We start from the raw sequence: 15,906 nt of genomic DNA on the forward strand, positions 1-15,906 counted from the left end.
GGTCCCTTGATAGAAGCGTACAGCTGTCGCCCTATGGGCTCTATAGGACTGGGCCAGCTTCAGACATCCCTTCCCTCTGTTTTACATGAGAAGTAGCACATATGCAGAGAGAAAGAGGGGGGCGGGCGAGGGGTTCCTGTATTGATTCTAATTTTTTTTTTTTTAACGTTTACCAATAAACGAGGAGAGAATACAAACAAACAGCTGAAGGGGGTGTCACATGGCAGTGATGGGGAAAGACAGCCAAGATGCTGTCCCATCTATGCACAGACAAAGAACACAGGCGACCTGGGAAATATCGTACTTAAACCTTTACACTGAAACAGCCAAGCCAGCATTAAACCGGAGATTTCACATGAACGTGTGTACAGTGTTGCTGAATCGATGGGAAATATGTGCATTTAAATGTACATGAATAGCACAATATCTTTGAAGTAGCTTCATTGTGGTGAAAGGTATGAAAAGCTGTAATGTTTTAATGGGGGGGGCACCACATTACAGCACAAAAAATGCACATTCGCTTGTTTTCTTTGCACACTTTTTTTTTCTAATAGCAAGAATACAGTTCAAACAGTTCATTAGAAATACATTATTATGCCACCGAAGTACTGTATATATCGCCATTCTCTAGCTGGCAATACCGATTTCCAATGACACCAGAACTGTGGGGCATGGAAACCAAACGCTGTGCTGCTCATTAAACAAATATTTATAAGGATGATGTTTATGTTTATTGAATCCATTACTTTGCATGTGTCAAACATATCAATAATAAAATCGGAATAAATCAAATGAGAAGTAACTTTAACACCAATTGAATTTGCAAGAGGGGGAAAAAAGGCTTTACTAGAAAAACACGTTTGTTTGTGGAAACCCTCCTGCAGCAAACACACAGTTAATGGCAAACACCTTTCAACGGGTTGATGTTTTTTTTTCTCCATTTGCATCTTCAGCAGTTTATTCCATTTTTGTGCTCCAGAAAGACCAATATTGTACTGACCTTACATTGAAAATCAATTAGAAGTTAAAGTCATTCTACCCCTCTACAGTTCTTTAATGGCATTGGTTTATTTTTTTACAACAAACATTATTTCAACACATTTCTTTCCAAACTTTGGACCCGTTATTTAGTTTATTTGATTTCAATTTGCTTTCTCTGAAAATAGAACAAAAAGCTTTAAGAGGTGGGAATCCCAAAACGTCCCATCTATATCCTTGTGGATAATTTAGATTGCCAGCTCCTTGGATCAGTGTATCAGTATGCGTGCACGGATATAGTATGTTAAAAAGCAATTTGGCAATTTCAGGAACAAACAGTAGGCAGAACAACCTTTAAGCTCCAAATTGTATGGGTTTAAAATCGCAGATCCTTTCCTCACTGATGTTGTTTAATTAACAATCAACACCTTGATGAAACTCGCCAGTCAGACAGAAAACACTCCGGTTTGTTTTCAAATGTTTATTCGTGAATTGAGCCAACAATGTTCATTATACATCCCGTAAAGCGTTTCCTTTCTTAGCCTTTTTTTTACACCACGAAGCACACAGTCATCAATAAGTAAAAACTTCTTCATCAACTGGAATGTAAGGCTATTACTTTGTACATGTGTCTAATTTCCCAACATGCGAGATCTATTCGCAATAATGCGTAAGCAGATATGTACAGTAAAGAGAAAAAAATATATATATATTTGAAAAACACTGCAACAAATAGCTGCGTTGCCGTCTGATATTTATTTGAGGGTGAAAAGTCAATCATTGTAAAATATCCAGGTATATAAAAGATTGTAGAAAGTGCCCCAAAAAAATGAAATGCAGGAAAAAAATAGAAACTTGTGACTGCATCTATCAAACGTCCACCTGGTATTAATGGCTAAAAAATGAACTATGATATTTTGCGCCTAGGCAAATTCTGGAAGCAATTTATTTATGCTTGAGGGTTTTTTAGTGCTTTTCACAGCCATAAACCTGACCTGTGTCCTATAATAAAAGCAACACTCCAAATAGATGACTTGGCTGTATATACTGTATATGCAGAGACTATTCTACATCCTTTGTAAAAGGTGATTTGCAAGGTATGCATAATAAACAACATCCCATGTAGCCACGTGTCCTTGCAAGAATATAGACTTCTACAGCCATACACATTTGTAACTTACATCCCAATGATGAACAAATCTACTCTTGTCAGCTAACTTGGGCTTACTTTAGTCATTTGTTCAGTAAAATTATTGGTAGAGCTTGCGCTTTATCAACAGAATCCACAATACATATCTTTTCCATAAAGCATCTCAACAGAATTAACAGTCCGCTAGTTTTATGATATTTATATATTAACTTCTCTTTTCCTAAGAAAAAAAAACGTATATATATATATTACCTACCAGTTTTATCAGTTTCTGCGCTGGAAGCAACTTGTGCACTTATCACACATAAAATATTATTACCATTCTGTGCCTGATCCACCTCTTCAATACAGATTTCAATATCTTATCAAATATGGGGGGGGGGAAGGAAAAGATGACATTACCTAAAGATTTTGACAATAGGTCGCTTTCCCTACTCTCTATAAATGGTCTTACAGAACTATCTCAGCTTGGAAGGGTGGTTAATGGTTTACAGGGGACTGGGAGAAGCCGATTGGCTGCTGGTGTCTGTGTCGTCACAGAGTTGTGCATAAGGCTAGCTTCAGAGCAGCTGGGAACATGCAGTCCAGTGAAGGCAGTTCAGATGGAAAGAGATAGTCAGTGGAGCATTCAGAGACCTGTAGGATCAACCCTCTGCAAGGCACATACCAAACAAAATCACATCTGAAGAGTTGTTGTTTTTTTTTTTTTTTTCTGTCTGGGCATTAGATAAAGGAGAAGAGAAAGACATAAAAGGTTTGCATTTCCTAACCTGCAGTGCTGCCTGGACACAGCATTAACCCTCAAGTACTAGGAAAAGCTCTCCTGGGCTTAGGTACCTTGCTTGCTGAAATCAACTGAGAAGACCCTATAGACAACGAGACCACTTCATGTTGGTGATCCGAAGAGCAAGAATTGGCAGTCACCCCAACTCACCCATAGGGAAGCGTGTGAACCTCTTCATTGACAGTACAGGTAAGGCTGGCAGGTTAAAACCCAAAGCTGCTTTGCCTGTGATTTATTTTGAGAATCCAATGCACTTTAATCACTGACTGAGCTACCTCAGACCTGAGAAAACCAACTGATTATCTTCAGATTTGTTTTCTACACTCATTACTACTACCTTGTCTCTCTTGGCTGGGGATCTCCATCATTTCAGAAGCTGCACTGGCTGTTTGGCTGCCGGTGGCTGCTGCTTTGAGACTTTAAGGAAGAAAAGAAAAAAAAAACACGGTCTTTCTATTTTTGTCTACACTTAGATCTCTTGTGGTTGTTTGGTGGCTTCTGTCACCCGGATCCACCCCCTGCCTTCAAAATATCATATAACCAAAGACAATGGTGCACTGTGCTGGATGCGAAAGGCCCATCCTGGACCGCTTCTTGTTGAATGTTCTGGACAGGGCTTGGCATGTGAAGTGTGTTCAGTGCTGTGAATGTAAATGCAACTTAACAGAAAAATGTTTCTCTAGAGAAGGCAAGCTTTACTGTAAAAACGACTTCTTCAGGTAAGTGCTGGGTTAGGTTTCTCCAAGGCCAATTAAGATACCAAACTCCTTATTTAAATACTATCATGCAGGTATCATTTTGTGAGTACAGTGAAAATATTAAAGTTGGAAGAGATTCTTAGGAAGTCAGGCAGAAATGTGTAAAATGTAAGCATGTGGATCACTGTATACTGGGGTATGTTACATTCTGGAGATACTTTATATCACTTTTGTAAAACCCACTAAGTGCTACTTCATCTCACACTTTCTATGCATTCAAAGAGACACATGTCCATCCATTACATTTTTTTACATTATTATTAAAAATAAAATTTTACACAAACACACGCGCACACAAATACATTAAATTATTCCTAAACATGTACACAATACTTTGCAGGATATGCTATACCTATGCATTATACAACATAAAATACATATTTTAATACTGGGTTAAGAGATGCAGTCTTGTGACATGCTAATGAATATTGGAACGAATGATTTCTTTAGATTTCTAAATAGCTTATTGTCTATAATGTTAGTGTTAGTGTGTGTGTGTGTGTGTGTGTGTGTGTGTGTGTGTGTGTGTGTGTGTGTGTGTGTGTGTGTGTGTGTGTGTGTGTGTGTGTGTGTGTGTGTGTGTGTGTGTGTGTGTGTGTGTGTGTGTGTGTGTGTGTCACATATTAAAGGAAATTAAAAAAGAAAGTTTCTCATATTGTTACAATCCTCCCTTTTTTATTCCATGTAACTAAATAATGAATAACCCTTAAAATAAAACATTATTGCAGAATTGATTATACTTGTTATTGGCTGTCGCACAATAACAGTTTTAGTCTTTGAATATTTCAAATACAGAGAATGAGCAATTAATTCCCTTTGCTTTTTTTTTTCTTCTAACGTGCTTATATTCTATCACAACATTATTTTATACGGGGAAAACTGTACAATGGATGTCTTTTCTTTTAAAAGACTTTCAGGTCTACACCTCCCTTGTCAGATCTAAATTTACTCACCGCCATCTGATGAATATTTTAGTGGGTGACAAAGTAGAGATAAAGACTCCTTGGAGATCATCTGAAAATGGATCTAATGTGCCCGATCAGTGTAAGGAAAGAGCTGCTATCAGTCGGCCAACAGATGCAAACCATGTATTTAGCAGCACAGTTAAAAACTACCCAAATGGTTTGATAATTATATAGCCCCAAATGCATTTCTCATGCAGCGTTTTTCGAGTTCAAGCGACGGGTTAAAATGATAATTTGATGGATGAAAGTGACATCTTTTCCTCAGATAAAGAACTGATCTGTACTTCTCCTTTCACGTTGATGGTCTTTTTTTTTCCACGAGGCTAAGAAAAAAGTAATTTTTGCCCTACTTTTCAAGCAAAGTAAACAATGTTTAATGTCCCCACGTCTGTGAATCCAGAGCTTTAAAAAGACACGTTTCACTAAATTGTTGTTTACTTTTAAGTTGTACTTCATACAATAAACTTATTGCATTACAATTCAAAACAGTCCGAAATAATCGAGTGAATTTTGATAAAAAATAAATGATATCTACGTTTTATTTGATATAATAATCCCGTTAGTGTCAAAAATAGTTGAAAATACACCACCTTTTTGTCGTGATACCTGGTTCAGTTTCAAATCAACATTCAAAAGTCTGTCAACAGGAATATTTATCTAGACGACAGAATAAGAAAATATTTGTGCTTATAAGAATTGTTACATGTATATTTCGTGTGATGCTATTTGTTAGACAACAACCCAATGTGTGTATGCAATGTCTGTAGTACTTATGCATTGCTTTGTGTATTCAGCGGTATTATTGAAATACTGTAGGAAATAACACGTTGATCGGGTTCAAATACACTTTAAAGGGAGTCGTTGCTTGTGAATTCTCCCCGGGACTAGGAGTGATGTAAGGCGCATGAGTAGGTATTTGTTGTGGGTTTTTGGTAAATAAGTGATAACTGGATTTGAATAGTAAACGTGTTTGAGGAGGAAACCGTAGACAATCGCATCACAGACTAAAGAATCAACATCCACCCGGCTCAAACCAAATCCATTTATACACCACCATCCATGGGGCAGGCTTTTAGCAGCAAGCTGTAACCTAATGATTTATATTGCTCTTATAAGACAGAATGTTGTGGACATTTTTGGGAAACTAATATAGATGATATATTACACAATGTAGATTTGTAGGTCAACAGCAATAAAATGTGTATGTGTGTATATATATACATGTGTGTGTGTGTGTGTGTGTGTGTATATACACACACACACACAGTTTATGCCAAATAATTCCAACCACAATAAAATAAAATATCACTTTATCAAAATTGGTTCTTATTTGCAATTATTGCCACGTTTTGTTGTCTATTAAAAGAGCCCAATATTTATCTTCTCCGATTCGCTTATCAGAAAGGTGTTTGTTCGGTTTTAGTCCATTTTAAATTCCCTTCCATTCCGATTTATATACTGTAAAAAGTGAATACATAAATACAACAACTACCAGTTTTGCTTTCGTTTATCATTCTTAAGACTTGATTATATTTACTTTGTAACCCTTTCTTTGATCGGCCTTCTTCCATTAACGAGTGTTTATTCTTTGAACTGTTCCAATCATACCAATAATGAGAATCTGTTTACAGTAAAACCTCGTTTTTGCCACGAATAAAAAAATACAACAATGTTTCCATGAATGGATAAAACAAAACCATCAGAAACATTGAAACAGTTGAGCAGTGAGCAGTTTTGGACTCTGTTATTAACACAAGCATAACATCAATTTTCAGCATATTTTGGTTTGTTTTCAGTAAGTGTAGCAACATGAGATGTATTGCAAGTGAATTGCATATCCAAAGCCCTAACTCAGATCTTAAATTAACGTCAGTATTTCGTGTTAGACGTGCTACATGTAATGTTAGTTTTTTAAAGCAAGAAGGAAACACATTTGACCATATTCTTCTTAAGTTTGTATTAATTAACAATGGACGTTTGCAATTTAGCTAACAACAGAATTTGACAGTTGAAGGGTTATTTTAGCTGGAAACAAAAAAAGCTCCGAAAAGTTTCCCAAAAAGGGCACCACACATTTAGAAACGTGTAGAAATAATATTTAGAAACGTTCTCTTTTCCCTTAGCAGGGTCCATTATACCATGGCAGGAAAAATATATTATTGTTGTTATTATTATTATTATTATTATTTCAAACTTCTTGTGCATTTGCTCTGACAGACTTAAGAATAACGTGATTATATTTGTCTTTCCCTGCTAGGCGTTTTGGTACCAAGTGTGCAGGCTGTGCACAGGGAATCTCCCCCAGTGACCTGGTCAGAAGGGCAAGGAGCAAAGTGTTCCACTTGAACTGTTTTACATGTATGATGTGTAACAAACAGCTCTCCACTGGAGAGGAACTCTATATCATTGATGAGAACAAGTTCGTCTGCAAAGAAGATTACCTAAATAACAACAACAATACTGCCAAAGAAAACAGCATTCTCTCAGGTAAGGCTGGTGACAGCACTTACACGTGGAGATAACTTTCCTCGCGAATTGTGCTAGACAAACATCATATTAAATTATACGATTTTTAATGAGCAATGGGTGTTTATTTCTTCTGCTGTCAACAGCAGTACAATTTATAGAATAGATAGATGGATAGACAGACGCATAATGAGAGAGAGAGAGAGAGAGAGAGAGAGAGAGAGAGAGAGAGAGAGAGAGAGAGAGAGAGAGAGAGAGAGAGAGAGAGAGAGAGAGAGAGAGAGAGAGAGAGAGAGAGAGAGAGAGAGAGAGAGAGAGAGAGAGAGAGAGAGAGAGAGAGAGAGAGAGAGAGAGAGAGAGAGAGAGAGAGAGAGAGAGAGAGAGAGAGAGAGAACACATCTATTCTTGAAATGTGGTAGAACCTTTCCTTAGAAAAGAGAATATATCACGTATTGTAATAACTTATTCTGGAAATAACCAGTGAATCTGTAATATTCCAAAATCGAAGTCAATTGTCAAAGGAGGAAAATAAGAACCAAATACAAGTTCTGCCCGTCTTTATTTATACAGAAAATAGCTTAAATCAGGTCCCATCTGCTCTATGTTTGATATGATTCGTTCTTTCCTCCCTGGAATAGTAACAACAGGCAGTGACCCCAGTTTATCTCCTGACTCCCAAGACCCTTCTCAAGATGACGCAAAGGACTCTGAAAGCGCTAACATCTCAGATAAGGAGGCTGGAGTTAACGAAAACGATGACCAGAACCTGGGGACAAAGAGGAGAGGACCCCGCACCACTATCAAAGCCAAACAGCTGGAGACTCTGAAAGCTGCATTTGCAGCTACACCTAAACCAACCAGGCACATCAGGGAACAGCTGGCACAGGAAACTGGACTCAACATGCGAGTGATACAGGTAATGTTTGTTGGCTCATGGCCAACACCCAAGTGCCAACGTGTTCAACCTTTAACAAACAAATGCATCCAGAGTGCAGAGATAGCCTGGGAAAACAATGGGGTTTGTGTAGCTTGCTTAATAAAACTACGACTATGAATGTTCATCATATATTTGGTGACATTTGAGCCATGTGAACATCACTAAGTCTTTTATTCTGCACATATGGCCCCAGCTTCTTAACCATTCAATATTTAGTCACAAAATGATGACTGCAGCAATTTGCCTGTAAGGTAGCTTCGTCCTTGTAACACCTTACGTGAAGGCAGAAAATATGTCGGTAGTGTTATAGATGCTCTGCTTAGAGATATATTTAGAATACATAACAAATGTATCTTGAAGAATCCCAGAATTATTTAAATGCAATCAACATTTTGGTGGAGATGATGGAGTGAGAAGGGGGTGGGGGGGAAGGGGGCAATACAAATACCTCATTAATAACACTGGCATTTGAAAGACGAAAACAATAGTACACTGTCATATAATTTTGTGCTGTAGTTATGTGTGGATTACAGAAAAAGACAATTACTCACATATTGCTTATATGCATGAAATTACATTTACAATAGAATTATACTTTTAGACTTAACATTTGCATGCTTAATGGGAGGGGGGATGACTTCAGAGTCAAGATGGGCCTAAAGCGCATTATTATTTGTAATGTACTCGTATTGCACTAATATATTGAATAGTTTCAAATTAATTTGAAAAAAAAATTAAATAGTATTATTATTATTGTTATTACTACTAATAATAATAATTAAAAAAAATACTGTGGAGACCACATGCTTGTGAATGTTAGGAAGTTGTTGTACCATTGAAATGTAATCGTTATTCTAAAAGGAAATACAAAATTGCCTTCCCATTTACATCCTATCTCATCATTTAATGGTCTTAAAGGATTGAACAGTGGTATCTACATGCAAATGGACCAGAAATTAATAACCATAAATGTGAGGGGTTAATGTAAAAATAAGAATGACAATGAGTTGGGATTATTAAAAGGTTTATAAACCCGCAGAGCTGGGGGTAATGGAGGGTTAAAAGATCATTAAGGCGAGGTTACATTGGAAGAGCCTCAGTGTGAAGATAATTAGGAGTAATCTTGTCAAGGTAATAAGAATTAACTCAATCATTCTTGACCTAAAGCGGGGAAAGCCAAGCATAAGGAAATCTAAATGCCTTTACATTTTTAATTCAATACCAACTGAAAGGAATCGGTAGCCAAACGACATACTGTCAATATATTTTTTAGATACATTTGTGTGAAGAATAACTAAACATGTTCTATGCACAATTGGGTTCTCTTTTATTAAACTGCTACGTTCGAACCTTCTCACCGCTACATTGCAGGTCAGACAGGTCGGCTTCCCCCCCTAAGGGTGAATCCCAGTTTCTTCAACTGAAAAAAAAAAAAAAAAGTTAATAGGTGACAACTGGGTGTTGGGACGATCTATTTAAAGGCTACGTTTTTTCCCTTTTATATATGAATCCATTATAATCCAACATGTGTATTTTCTAAACCATAAAAATAAAGGGCAGATAAAAGATTGAAGGAATATAGCACGAAAACATATTATACATTATATATATATATATAGAGAGAGAGAGAGAGCAGAAAATATATAATACAAACACACATACAAACACACACACACACACACAGCTGAGTGTGTGTGTTTGTGTGTGCAGGAAATACAAGTGGTATGTTATCCTGCTTCATATCAAACGTATTGAATTGTGCTTCATATGATTTATTTGGGCTCCCCTATACCTGTAGTGAATTTATTTAAAAATCATTGAAGTCAAGGAGAGGAAACATTTAGCATAGTGTCCCTTACTTCTTGCACTTTGCTCCATGGCACGCCAATAATCAAATGAGAAGCCTGCATGCTAATAGATTTCACAGCTGGTGAATTTCTTATGAAATTGGACATTTATATTCATTTTCCCGTTTCTTTTACATTTGTTTCTTTTACCATACTTTGCAATGCATTCTCCTTTGTTTTAATAAGAACTGTCCACGTTATTTACATTGGCCATACATTGTCTAATACAATTATAAATGTGCTGAACAAACACCTAGCTCAAGTATGTTAACCGCACACAACTAAATGCAATGATAACTCCAAATGAAATTAAAACGGAATTAAAATAAATTGGATTATGGATAAGAACAAACCTATCGGAAATTACATTTGACACATATTATCTATAAAATAAATCCACTTTACGAAATGTTGAGTCGGTGTAATCTGTGATTATCCACATTCTGAGCAGTTGTCTTGTTTCAGCCCTTAAAATATATGAGGTTTCTTTCGAAATGTATGTATAAAGCTGTTGTTCTGGATCAAAATAAGCCATACTCTCTTTTAAACATCTGCTTTGTTGCATTATGTATTTACATCTATTGATTGACGCCACTTTGGCATATATGACTATTTATTCAGGCAGATATTGCAACAAACATCATTGCAATATAGAAATAAGTTAATGTTGCAACAAGACAACACATTTCTGGCTGTGATTACTACTCTTATAGTCTAACACTGACTGATGCACAATTAAGGTAAATTCAGCATATTGTATGTCCCTTGAACACATTACATCATCCGTCCCATAGGTCTACGGGGATACGTGTCAACGGGGGTCATTTATCAAATTCTTGGCTGAAAAACTGGAGCCAAACTAGTCCAATAATGCTACATCAGCGTTATTTAGAAGAAAAAAAGACAATTCCATTGGTTTCAACAATAATCTGTTTTCTTCAGGAATTTGCAGTGTCTTGTCCCAACTTTGCAGCATGGAGACTTTGATTGATAAATAGAGCCTCCAAATCTGCAACAAAAAAAAGTGGAGCCAAAACACTGCACAATGATTGATCAACACACACAAAAAACAACAACATTGGCTTCATGGGACTTCATTTGTTGGTAAATCTGGCGCAGTCTTTTGCGCCATGTATGACCCTACATTTGCAGCCAGGGGACTTGGATACATATCACCCTATATAGCCATACGTTATTAGTGTACAGTTAGGGCTGAAACCGCTGGCGCTGCTTAAGGGGCCCTACAAGCTTGGGTTCCAACATGTATTTAGTGTATATCATGTGATTCCTCCCAGTAATTCATGCTCCTTTATTGCACGGTTCGATGGTGTTGCCTTGCTCATACTGTTGCAGGTGTGGTTCCAGAATCGACGCTCCAAAGAGAGGAGGATGAAGCAGCTGAGTGCACTGGGTGCCCGCAGGCATGCGTTCTTCAGAAGTCCCCGCAGGATGAGGCCATTGGTGGACAGGCTGGAGCCAGGAGAGCTGATCCCCAATGGACCCTTCTCTTTCTATGGAGGTATGGGACACAGTGAAACGTGTCTTTGCAAGAATAGCGACACACAAGCAAATTCGTAGGAAGATTAGGTCAATTCTATGGGGTGTATGTAGGTGTCAAAGCAACAATGGAACAATTCTGGGGCAAAATAATTGCACAAGATGCATCAAAGAGAATTAAAAAAAAAAAACAATACACTTTTTTTTTCCAGACATCTGCTGCAGTTTTTTTGCACCAGAATTGCATAATATTTGCCTTCATACATAGGGGGAGGGATATGAGTTGTGTTACTTGTTTTCTATTATGCCGTTCTGCTTTTCCAATAAGGGATATCTATTTTTGTGTTTGTTTTGCACGTTATGGTAAATAAACTAATTTAAAAAAAACCAGTATTGCACGTTGACTTAAGGGAAGATTACGAAATCACGTTATCTCTTATATTTCAAATATTTGTTATACTGCAGATACATCATTGCAGTAATGTGTAGACAGGTGTGAATTTGTGCAACATGATTTGGAACAAATTGCGAATACACTATGCAAACGAGTGTGTGGTCTGTAGTCTTTAATATAGACAGTAATAGGTACCATACATTAAAAAAGTTTTAGAGACATTTGTGAGAAAGCATCATTTATACAGGACCAGCAATTGATTTTTTTTATTATTGTAATTTAAAAATATAATGGTATTTTTTTTCACTTCAAACTGAAAAGTGAGCTTGATTTCCATCTAAATATCCACACCAGGCCATTAACAAAGCAGCAATTGATTGGATTTTGAAACACAAGACACTGCACTAGTGTAAAAACACGAAGAGTAAGTTGCACACATCAGCAGTACCCTCTTCTATTTAACTGATGCAATACACGTTTTCAAGTATTGTGAATGCAAAATACGTAGAAATGAGAATCTTAACGGTAAAGTATCAGCTTGGGTAAAACTGCTCCACCGTGTCAGAAATAATATTTCTGTTGATGTTACATGGGTCGGCCTTGGATATTTTTCCCCCCTCTCTGTGCTCTTTGCTGTCCGCAGCAATCCACCGTAGGAAATCAGATAACCTCATGCATATTTATGAATCATTGTTCTCCATAGCAAGTTCAAGTTTACCACAAAGTTAAACAGAGGGGAGGACCGTCCAAAATAGTTCAGCTATAAAATAACTTGTACTAGTTTAAAAAAAAACAAGAGGAAGTGTTTGATTATGTATATTACATTATATAAATTACATTATATAAATGACATTATATAAATACTGACTCCGTCTGTACGTGTATGTAAAGGAGGGTAAATTAGAAATGAGTCGATATGGGATATTTAAATGTAAGATCACATACAAGCCTGTTTATTGGTTTAACCATTATTTAATGCATTTCCTCTCTTCCAAATAAGACACGAGTGCACAATAGCATTATATATATATAATTTTCAGATTCACTCCACACTTCAGACATTTTTGCTTTTCATTTTTTATCAGTGACATTCATCTACACATACCAAGACAACCACACGAACTCCTTGTGTTTTCATGCTTGAAACAACTTGTTAATGTTTAATAGACTTTTGGGTAGATAAGTAACACATATACCCTTTTTAAATGTGCAGTTTTGTAGCTGTAAGATACGTGGTCTCTGGCTATTTTTTCAACCCTTAGTTTTTTTTTAAACTACTTCAAATATGATTTAGACCACATCTCCTAAAACTACTCTAGTCGTTATTCTAAGTCCCTATTATTTTTGTGAAAATCTTTGAAAACACGTGTAACGTTTCCATTTGTCTACAGTTCATTGGTTTGGAGATCGTTTTGGGGGATTTCTTTTGTTTTATTTTAGCATTTCCACTTTGCAGTTTTTGTTTAGTGCCTATCTACTCAACTCAGTACTACTCAAAAATCTGTGAAATCTAAATACATGCTCTCGTACAGTAGTACAGCTCTAGTTCAAAAAGAACTGCGATTACACTCATTGCATTCGCATCATCATAATGACTATTTGTTTCCTTATAGAGTCCATTTAAGTAACAAAAGTGCCCATGTTTACTAAGCAGCATTTTGCCATAACACACCTTCTACGTAAGATACGTTACAAGCCATTTTGACTTGAATAGACTGCAAAGTGTCTTCCTTCTCCGAAAAGTGTCTTATGGGCACTGTTTAATAATTATTGCCCAATGTTTACTAACAGTAAAGCTATTTTGGAGTTTAAGGTACAGTCATAAGTACAGTATAAGTACAAAAGATCAGCATTGTTCAGTGGAAACTCTTATACAAATTCTTGGCAATCTGAGATTGAATGGACACCATTGGTGCTTAGTCTGTAATGTCAGCCTAACAAACAATGTTTTTTTTTGTTTTGTAGACTACCAGAGCGAGTATTATGGCCCAGGAAGCAACTATGACTTCTTCCCTCAAGGACCCCCTTCATCTCAAGCTCAGACTCCAGTAGATCTGCCATATGTACCGTCATCTGGACCAGCAGGGACTCCACTTGGTGCAATGGATCACCCTATACCTGGACACCACCCTTCTAGTGATGCTCAGCGCTTCAGTGACATAATGTCCCATCCTCCAGGAGACTCCCCAAGCCCAGAGCCCAACCTACCAGGCTCCTTGCACTCCATGTCTGCAGAAGTGTTTGGTCAAAGTCCTCCCTTTTCTTCATTGTCCGTCAATGGAGGTGCAACTTATGGCAACCATTTGTCACACCCATCAGAAATGAATGAAACGGCTGTGTGGTAGCTTTAAAAAAAGACTGGGTGTAGTACATTACCATCCATAACTCTTTCTGATAATGTTATGGTGTACAGAACTGGTAAATATAACATTCTGCCCTAAGACAATTTACTTTTTTTTTTTTGGATTGAACTAGTAGACTGTGGGGTAGACACCATGAAATGGTGAAATGGTGGGATCTAAGGAAAACAAAATATTTTGTATGATGAAAACAAAAAAACTGGTGAAGCTGTACAGTATAGTGCTGCCACGCCAGGAGATGGCATAGGTGATCCTGATGGATGGTACACAAGTCACAATCCTTATCGCCTTCATAGGACATGAAGAACGCATAAGTGCAAGAGATATCCTGCAAGAACTTTGTAGAATCCCTGTATTACGGATTGTTCTAGCATCCTGAGTTTGTATGTCTGTTTCTTGTTCCTCAGAGATTTGAACTGAACAAAACTGTTTTAGCTTCAGAAAATGTCAGCCTGCTGCAGTTCGGGTGGGACACAACATTTATTTGCCAAAATAACAAATACAACAATGTAAAGCCCTCAGCATCAACTATTCTACCTTCACAAAGCTACTCACACAAAAAAAATCCTCATGATAAAGGTCCTGCTGTGAGACCTGTAACTAGACAGACTTGAAATAGATTCTACCTTCACTAATAGCGAAACAAAAAAAAAGACTATTGAACTAAAAGCAGTCAACTGTTTACGTATGATGTTAAATTCAGGAGCTTAATGTTTTAGTAATAATCCTGTTTTAGAAACCTCTTTGTTCAAAAGCAAAACGTTTTGAGCAACCAACCAAAATGATTCATTCTTCTTTTTTTTTTAATTTTCCTGTGGATGTTACTGGACAGATTGCAAGGCTTTTGGGGCTCACTGTGCTAGTTTGTTAAGGTATTGTTTACAGAAGGCAAAGAGAAACACGTGAAAATTCAGAGAGGTGCCAAATAATATAACTAAATAGCACAAAAATACTGTAAGGTGCGTTAGCACTAGCCACTAGAAAGTGTTTGAAATGTGTTACACGGTTTAAAATATGTTTGCTATACTTTTTAGTCTTGTTGAACATTCACCGAATTGTTAATATGACATATAGACCCGCGCAGGTTTTATTTTTATGTCCTTAAAGAAAAGTCCAAAATATTTAAATTTTATGGTCAAATATGCAGTCCAGAGCTGCTACGTTTTTCTTTATATATTACATTTCTCATACGTCTTTTATTGTTATAATAAACCTAAGCTTGTGTGACCTCCAGTGCATATTAGACCATTCACTGTATGAAAGGGAAACATGTTGATAAATTTGTGATTTTTTAAAATAAAAATAGAAAATCTGATGTTTAGATAACTCGTATTTAATTTGCTGTTCTTTTACACGATTCATTTGGCTTGCCAATATCAGTTATTTTGTACTTATTTGCTTCGAAATGCTATATATTGACGGGAAATAATTACTTTAAATACTTTCCTCCATATTATTATAAGGACAAATATAAACACGCATATTAAGGCGGCCCATATCCCAAGCATGCGTTTGGTTTATATATAAATATTTATTTCTGTGGCATTTTCTTAAAGAAGAATTATGAAGTGAGAGTGTCCTAAATCTGAGTTTTGGAATTATGCACTACAGTTTAATTCTTGCATTCCTCATTGATATGTGGTTTATATAATAAGAAAATCAAGTTAGAAGGCAGTTTCCTAGTTCAACAGGGATATGAGCTTTTTTTTAAAGTTGTTTTATTTGATTTGATTAGATTGGGGAAGGGTAAATAGAAAACACTCCTACATC

The 15,906-nt window shown here is 36.6% G+C and overlaps 1 protein-coding gene across 2 annotated transcripts; it reads left to right on the forward strand.

Moving 5' to 3' along the window:
* Positions 1-2,720: 2,720 nt before the first annotated feature.
* On the forward strand, positions 2,721-15,405 carry LHX1 (LIM homeobox 1). 2 transcript variants are annotated; one of them, XM_075589495.1, is made up of 5 exons: positions 2,721-3,631; positions 6,893-7,122; positions 7,740-8,017; positions 11,239-11,404; positions 13,742-15,405. In XM_075589495.1, exons 1-5 carry the CDS (start codon positions 3,462-3,464, stop codon positions 14,119-14,121), a joined length of 1,224 nt encoding a protein of 407 aa, XP_075445610.1. In that variant the 5' UTR covers positions 2,721-3,461; the 3' UTR covers positions 14,122-15,405. The 2 variants fall into 2 exon arrangements, with proteins under 2 accessions (XP_075445610.1, XP_075445613.1); XM_075589498.1 differs by having other exon boundaries at positions 7,782-8,017.
* The last annotated feature ends 501 nt before the right edge of the window (positions 15,406-15,906 follow it).

Source organism: Ascaphus truei, chromosome 3, assembly GCF_040206685.1.
Source record: "Ascaphus truei isolate aAscTru1 chromosome 3, aAscTru1.hap1, whole genome shotgun sequence".
NCBI lineage: Eukaryota > Metazoa > Chordata > Amphibia > Anura > Ascaphidae > Ascaphus > Ascaphus truei.

Excerpts from the sequence above, each read along its gene's own strand:
- LHX1 (XM_075589495.1), top strand. The coding sequence starts at position 3,462 with ATGGTGCACTGTGCTGGATGCGAAAGGCCCATCCTGGACCGCTTCTTG. Across the intron at positions 3,632-6,892 it reads TGTAAAAACGACTTCTTCAG|GCGTTTTGGTACCAAGTGTG; the intron begins GTAAGTGCTGGG and ends TTTCCCTGCTAG. Across the intron at positions 11,405-13,741 it reads ACCCTTCTCTTTCTATGGAG|ACTACCAGAGCGAGTATTAT; the intron begins GTATGGGACACA and ends TTTGTTTTGTAG.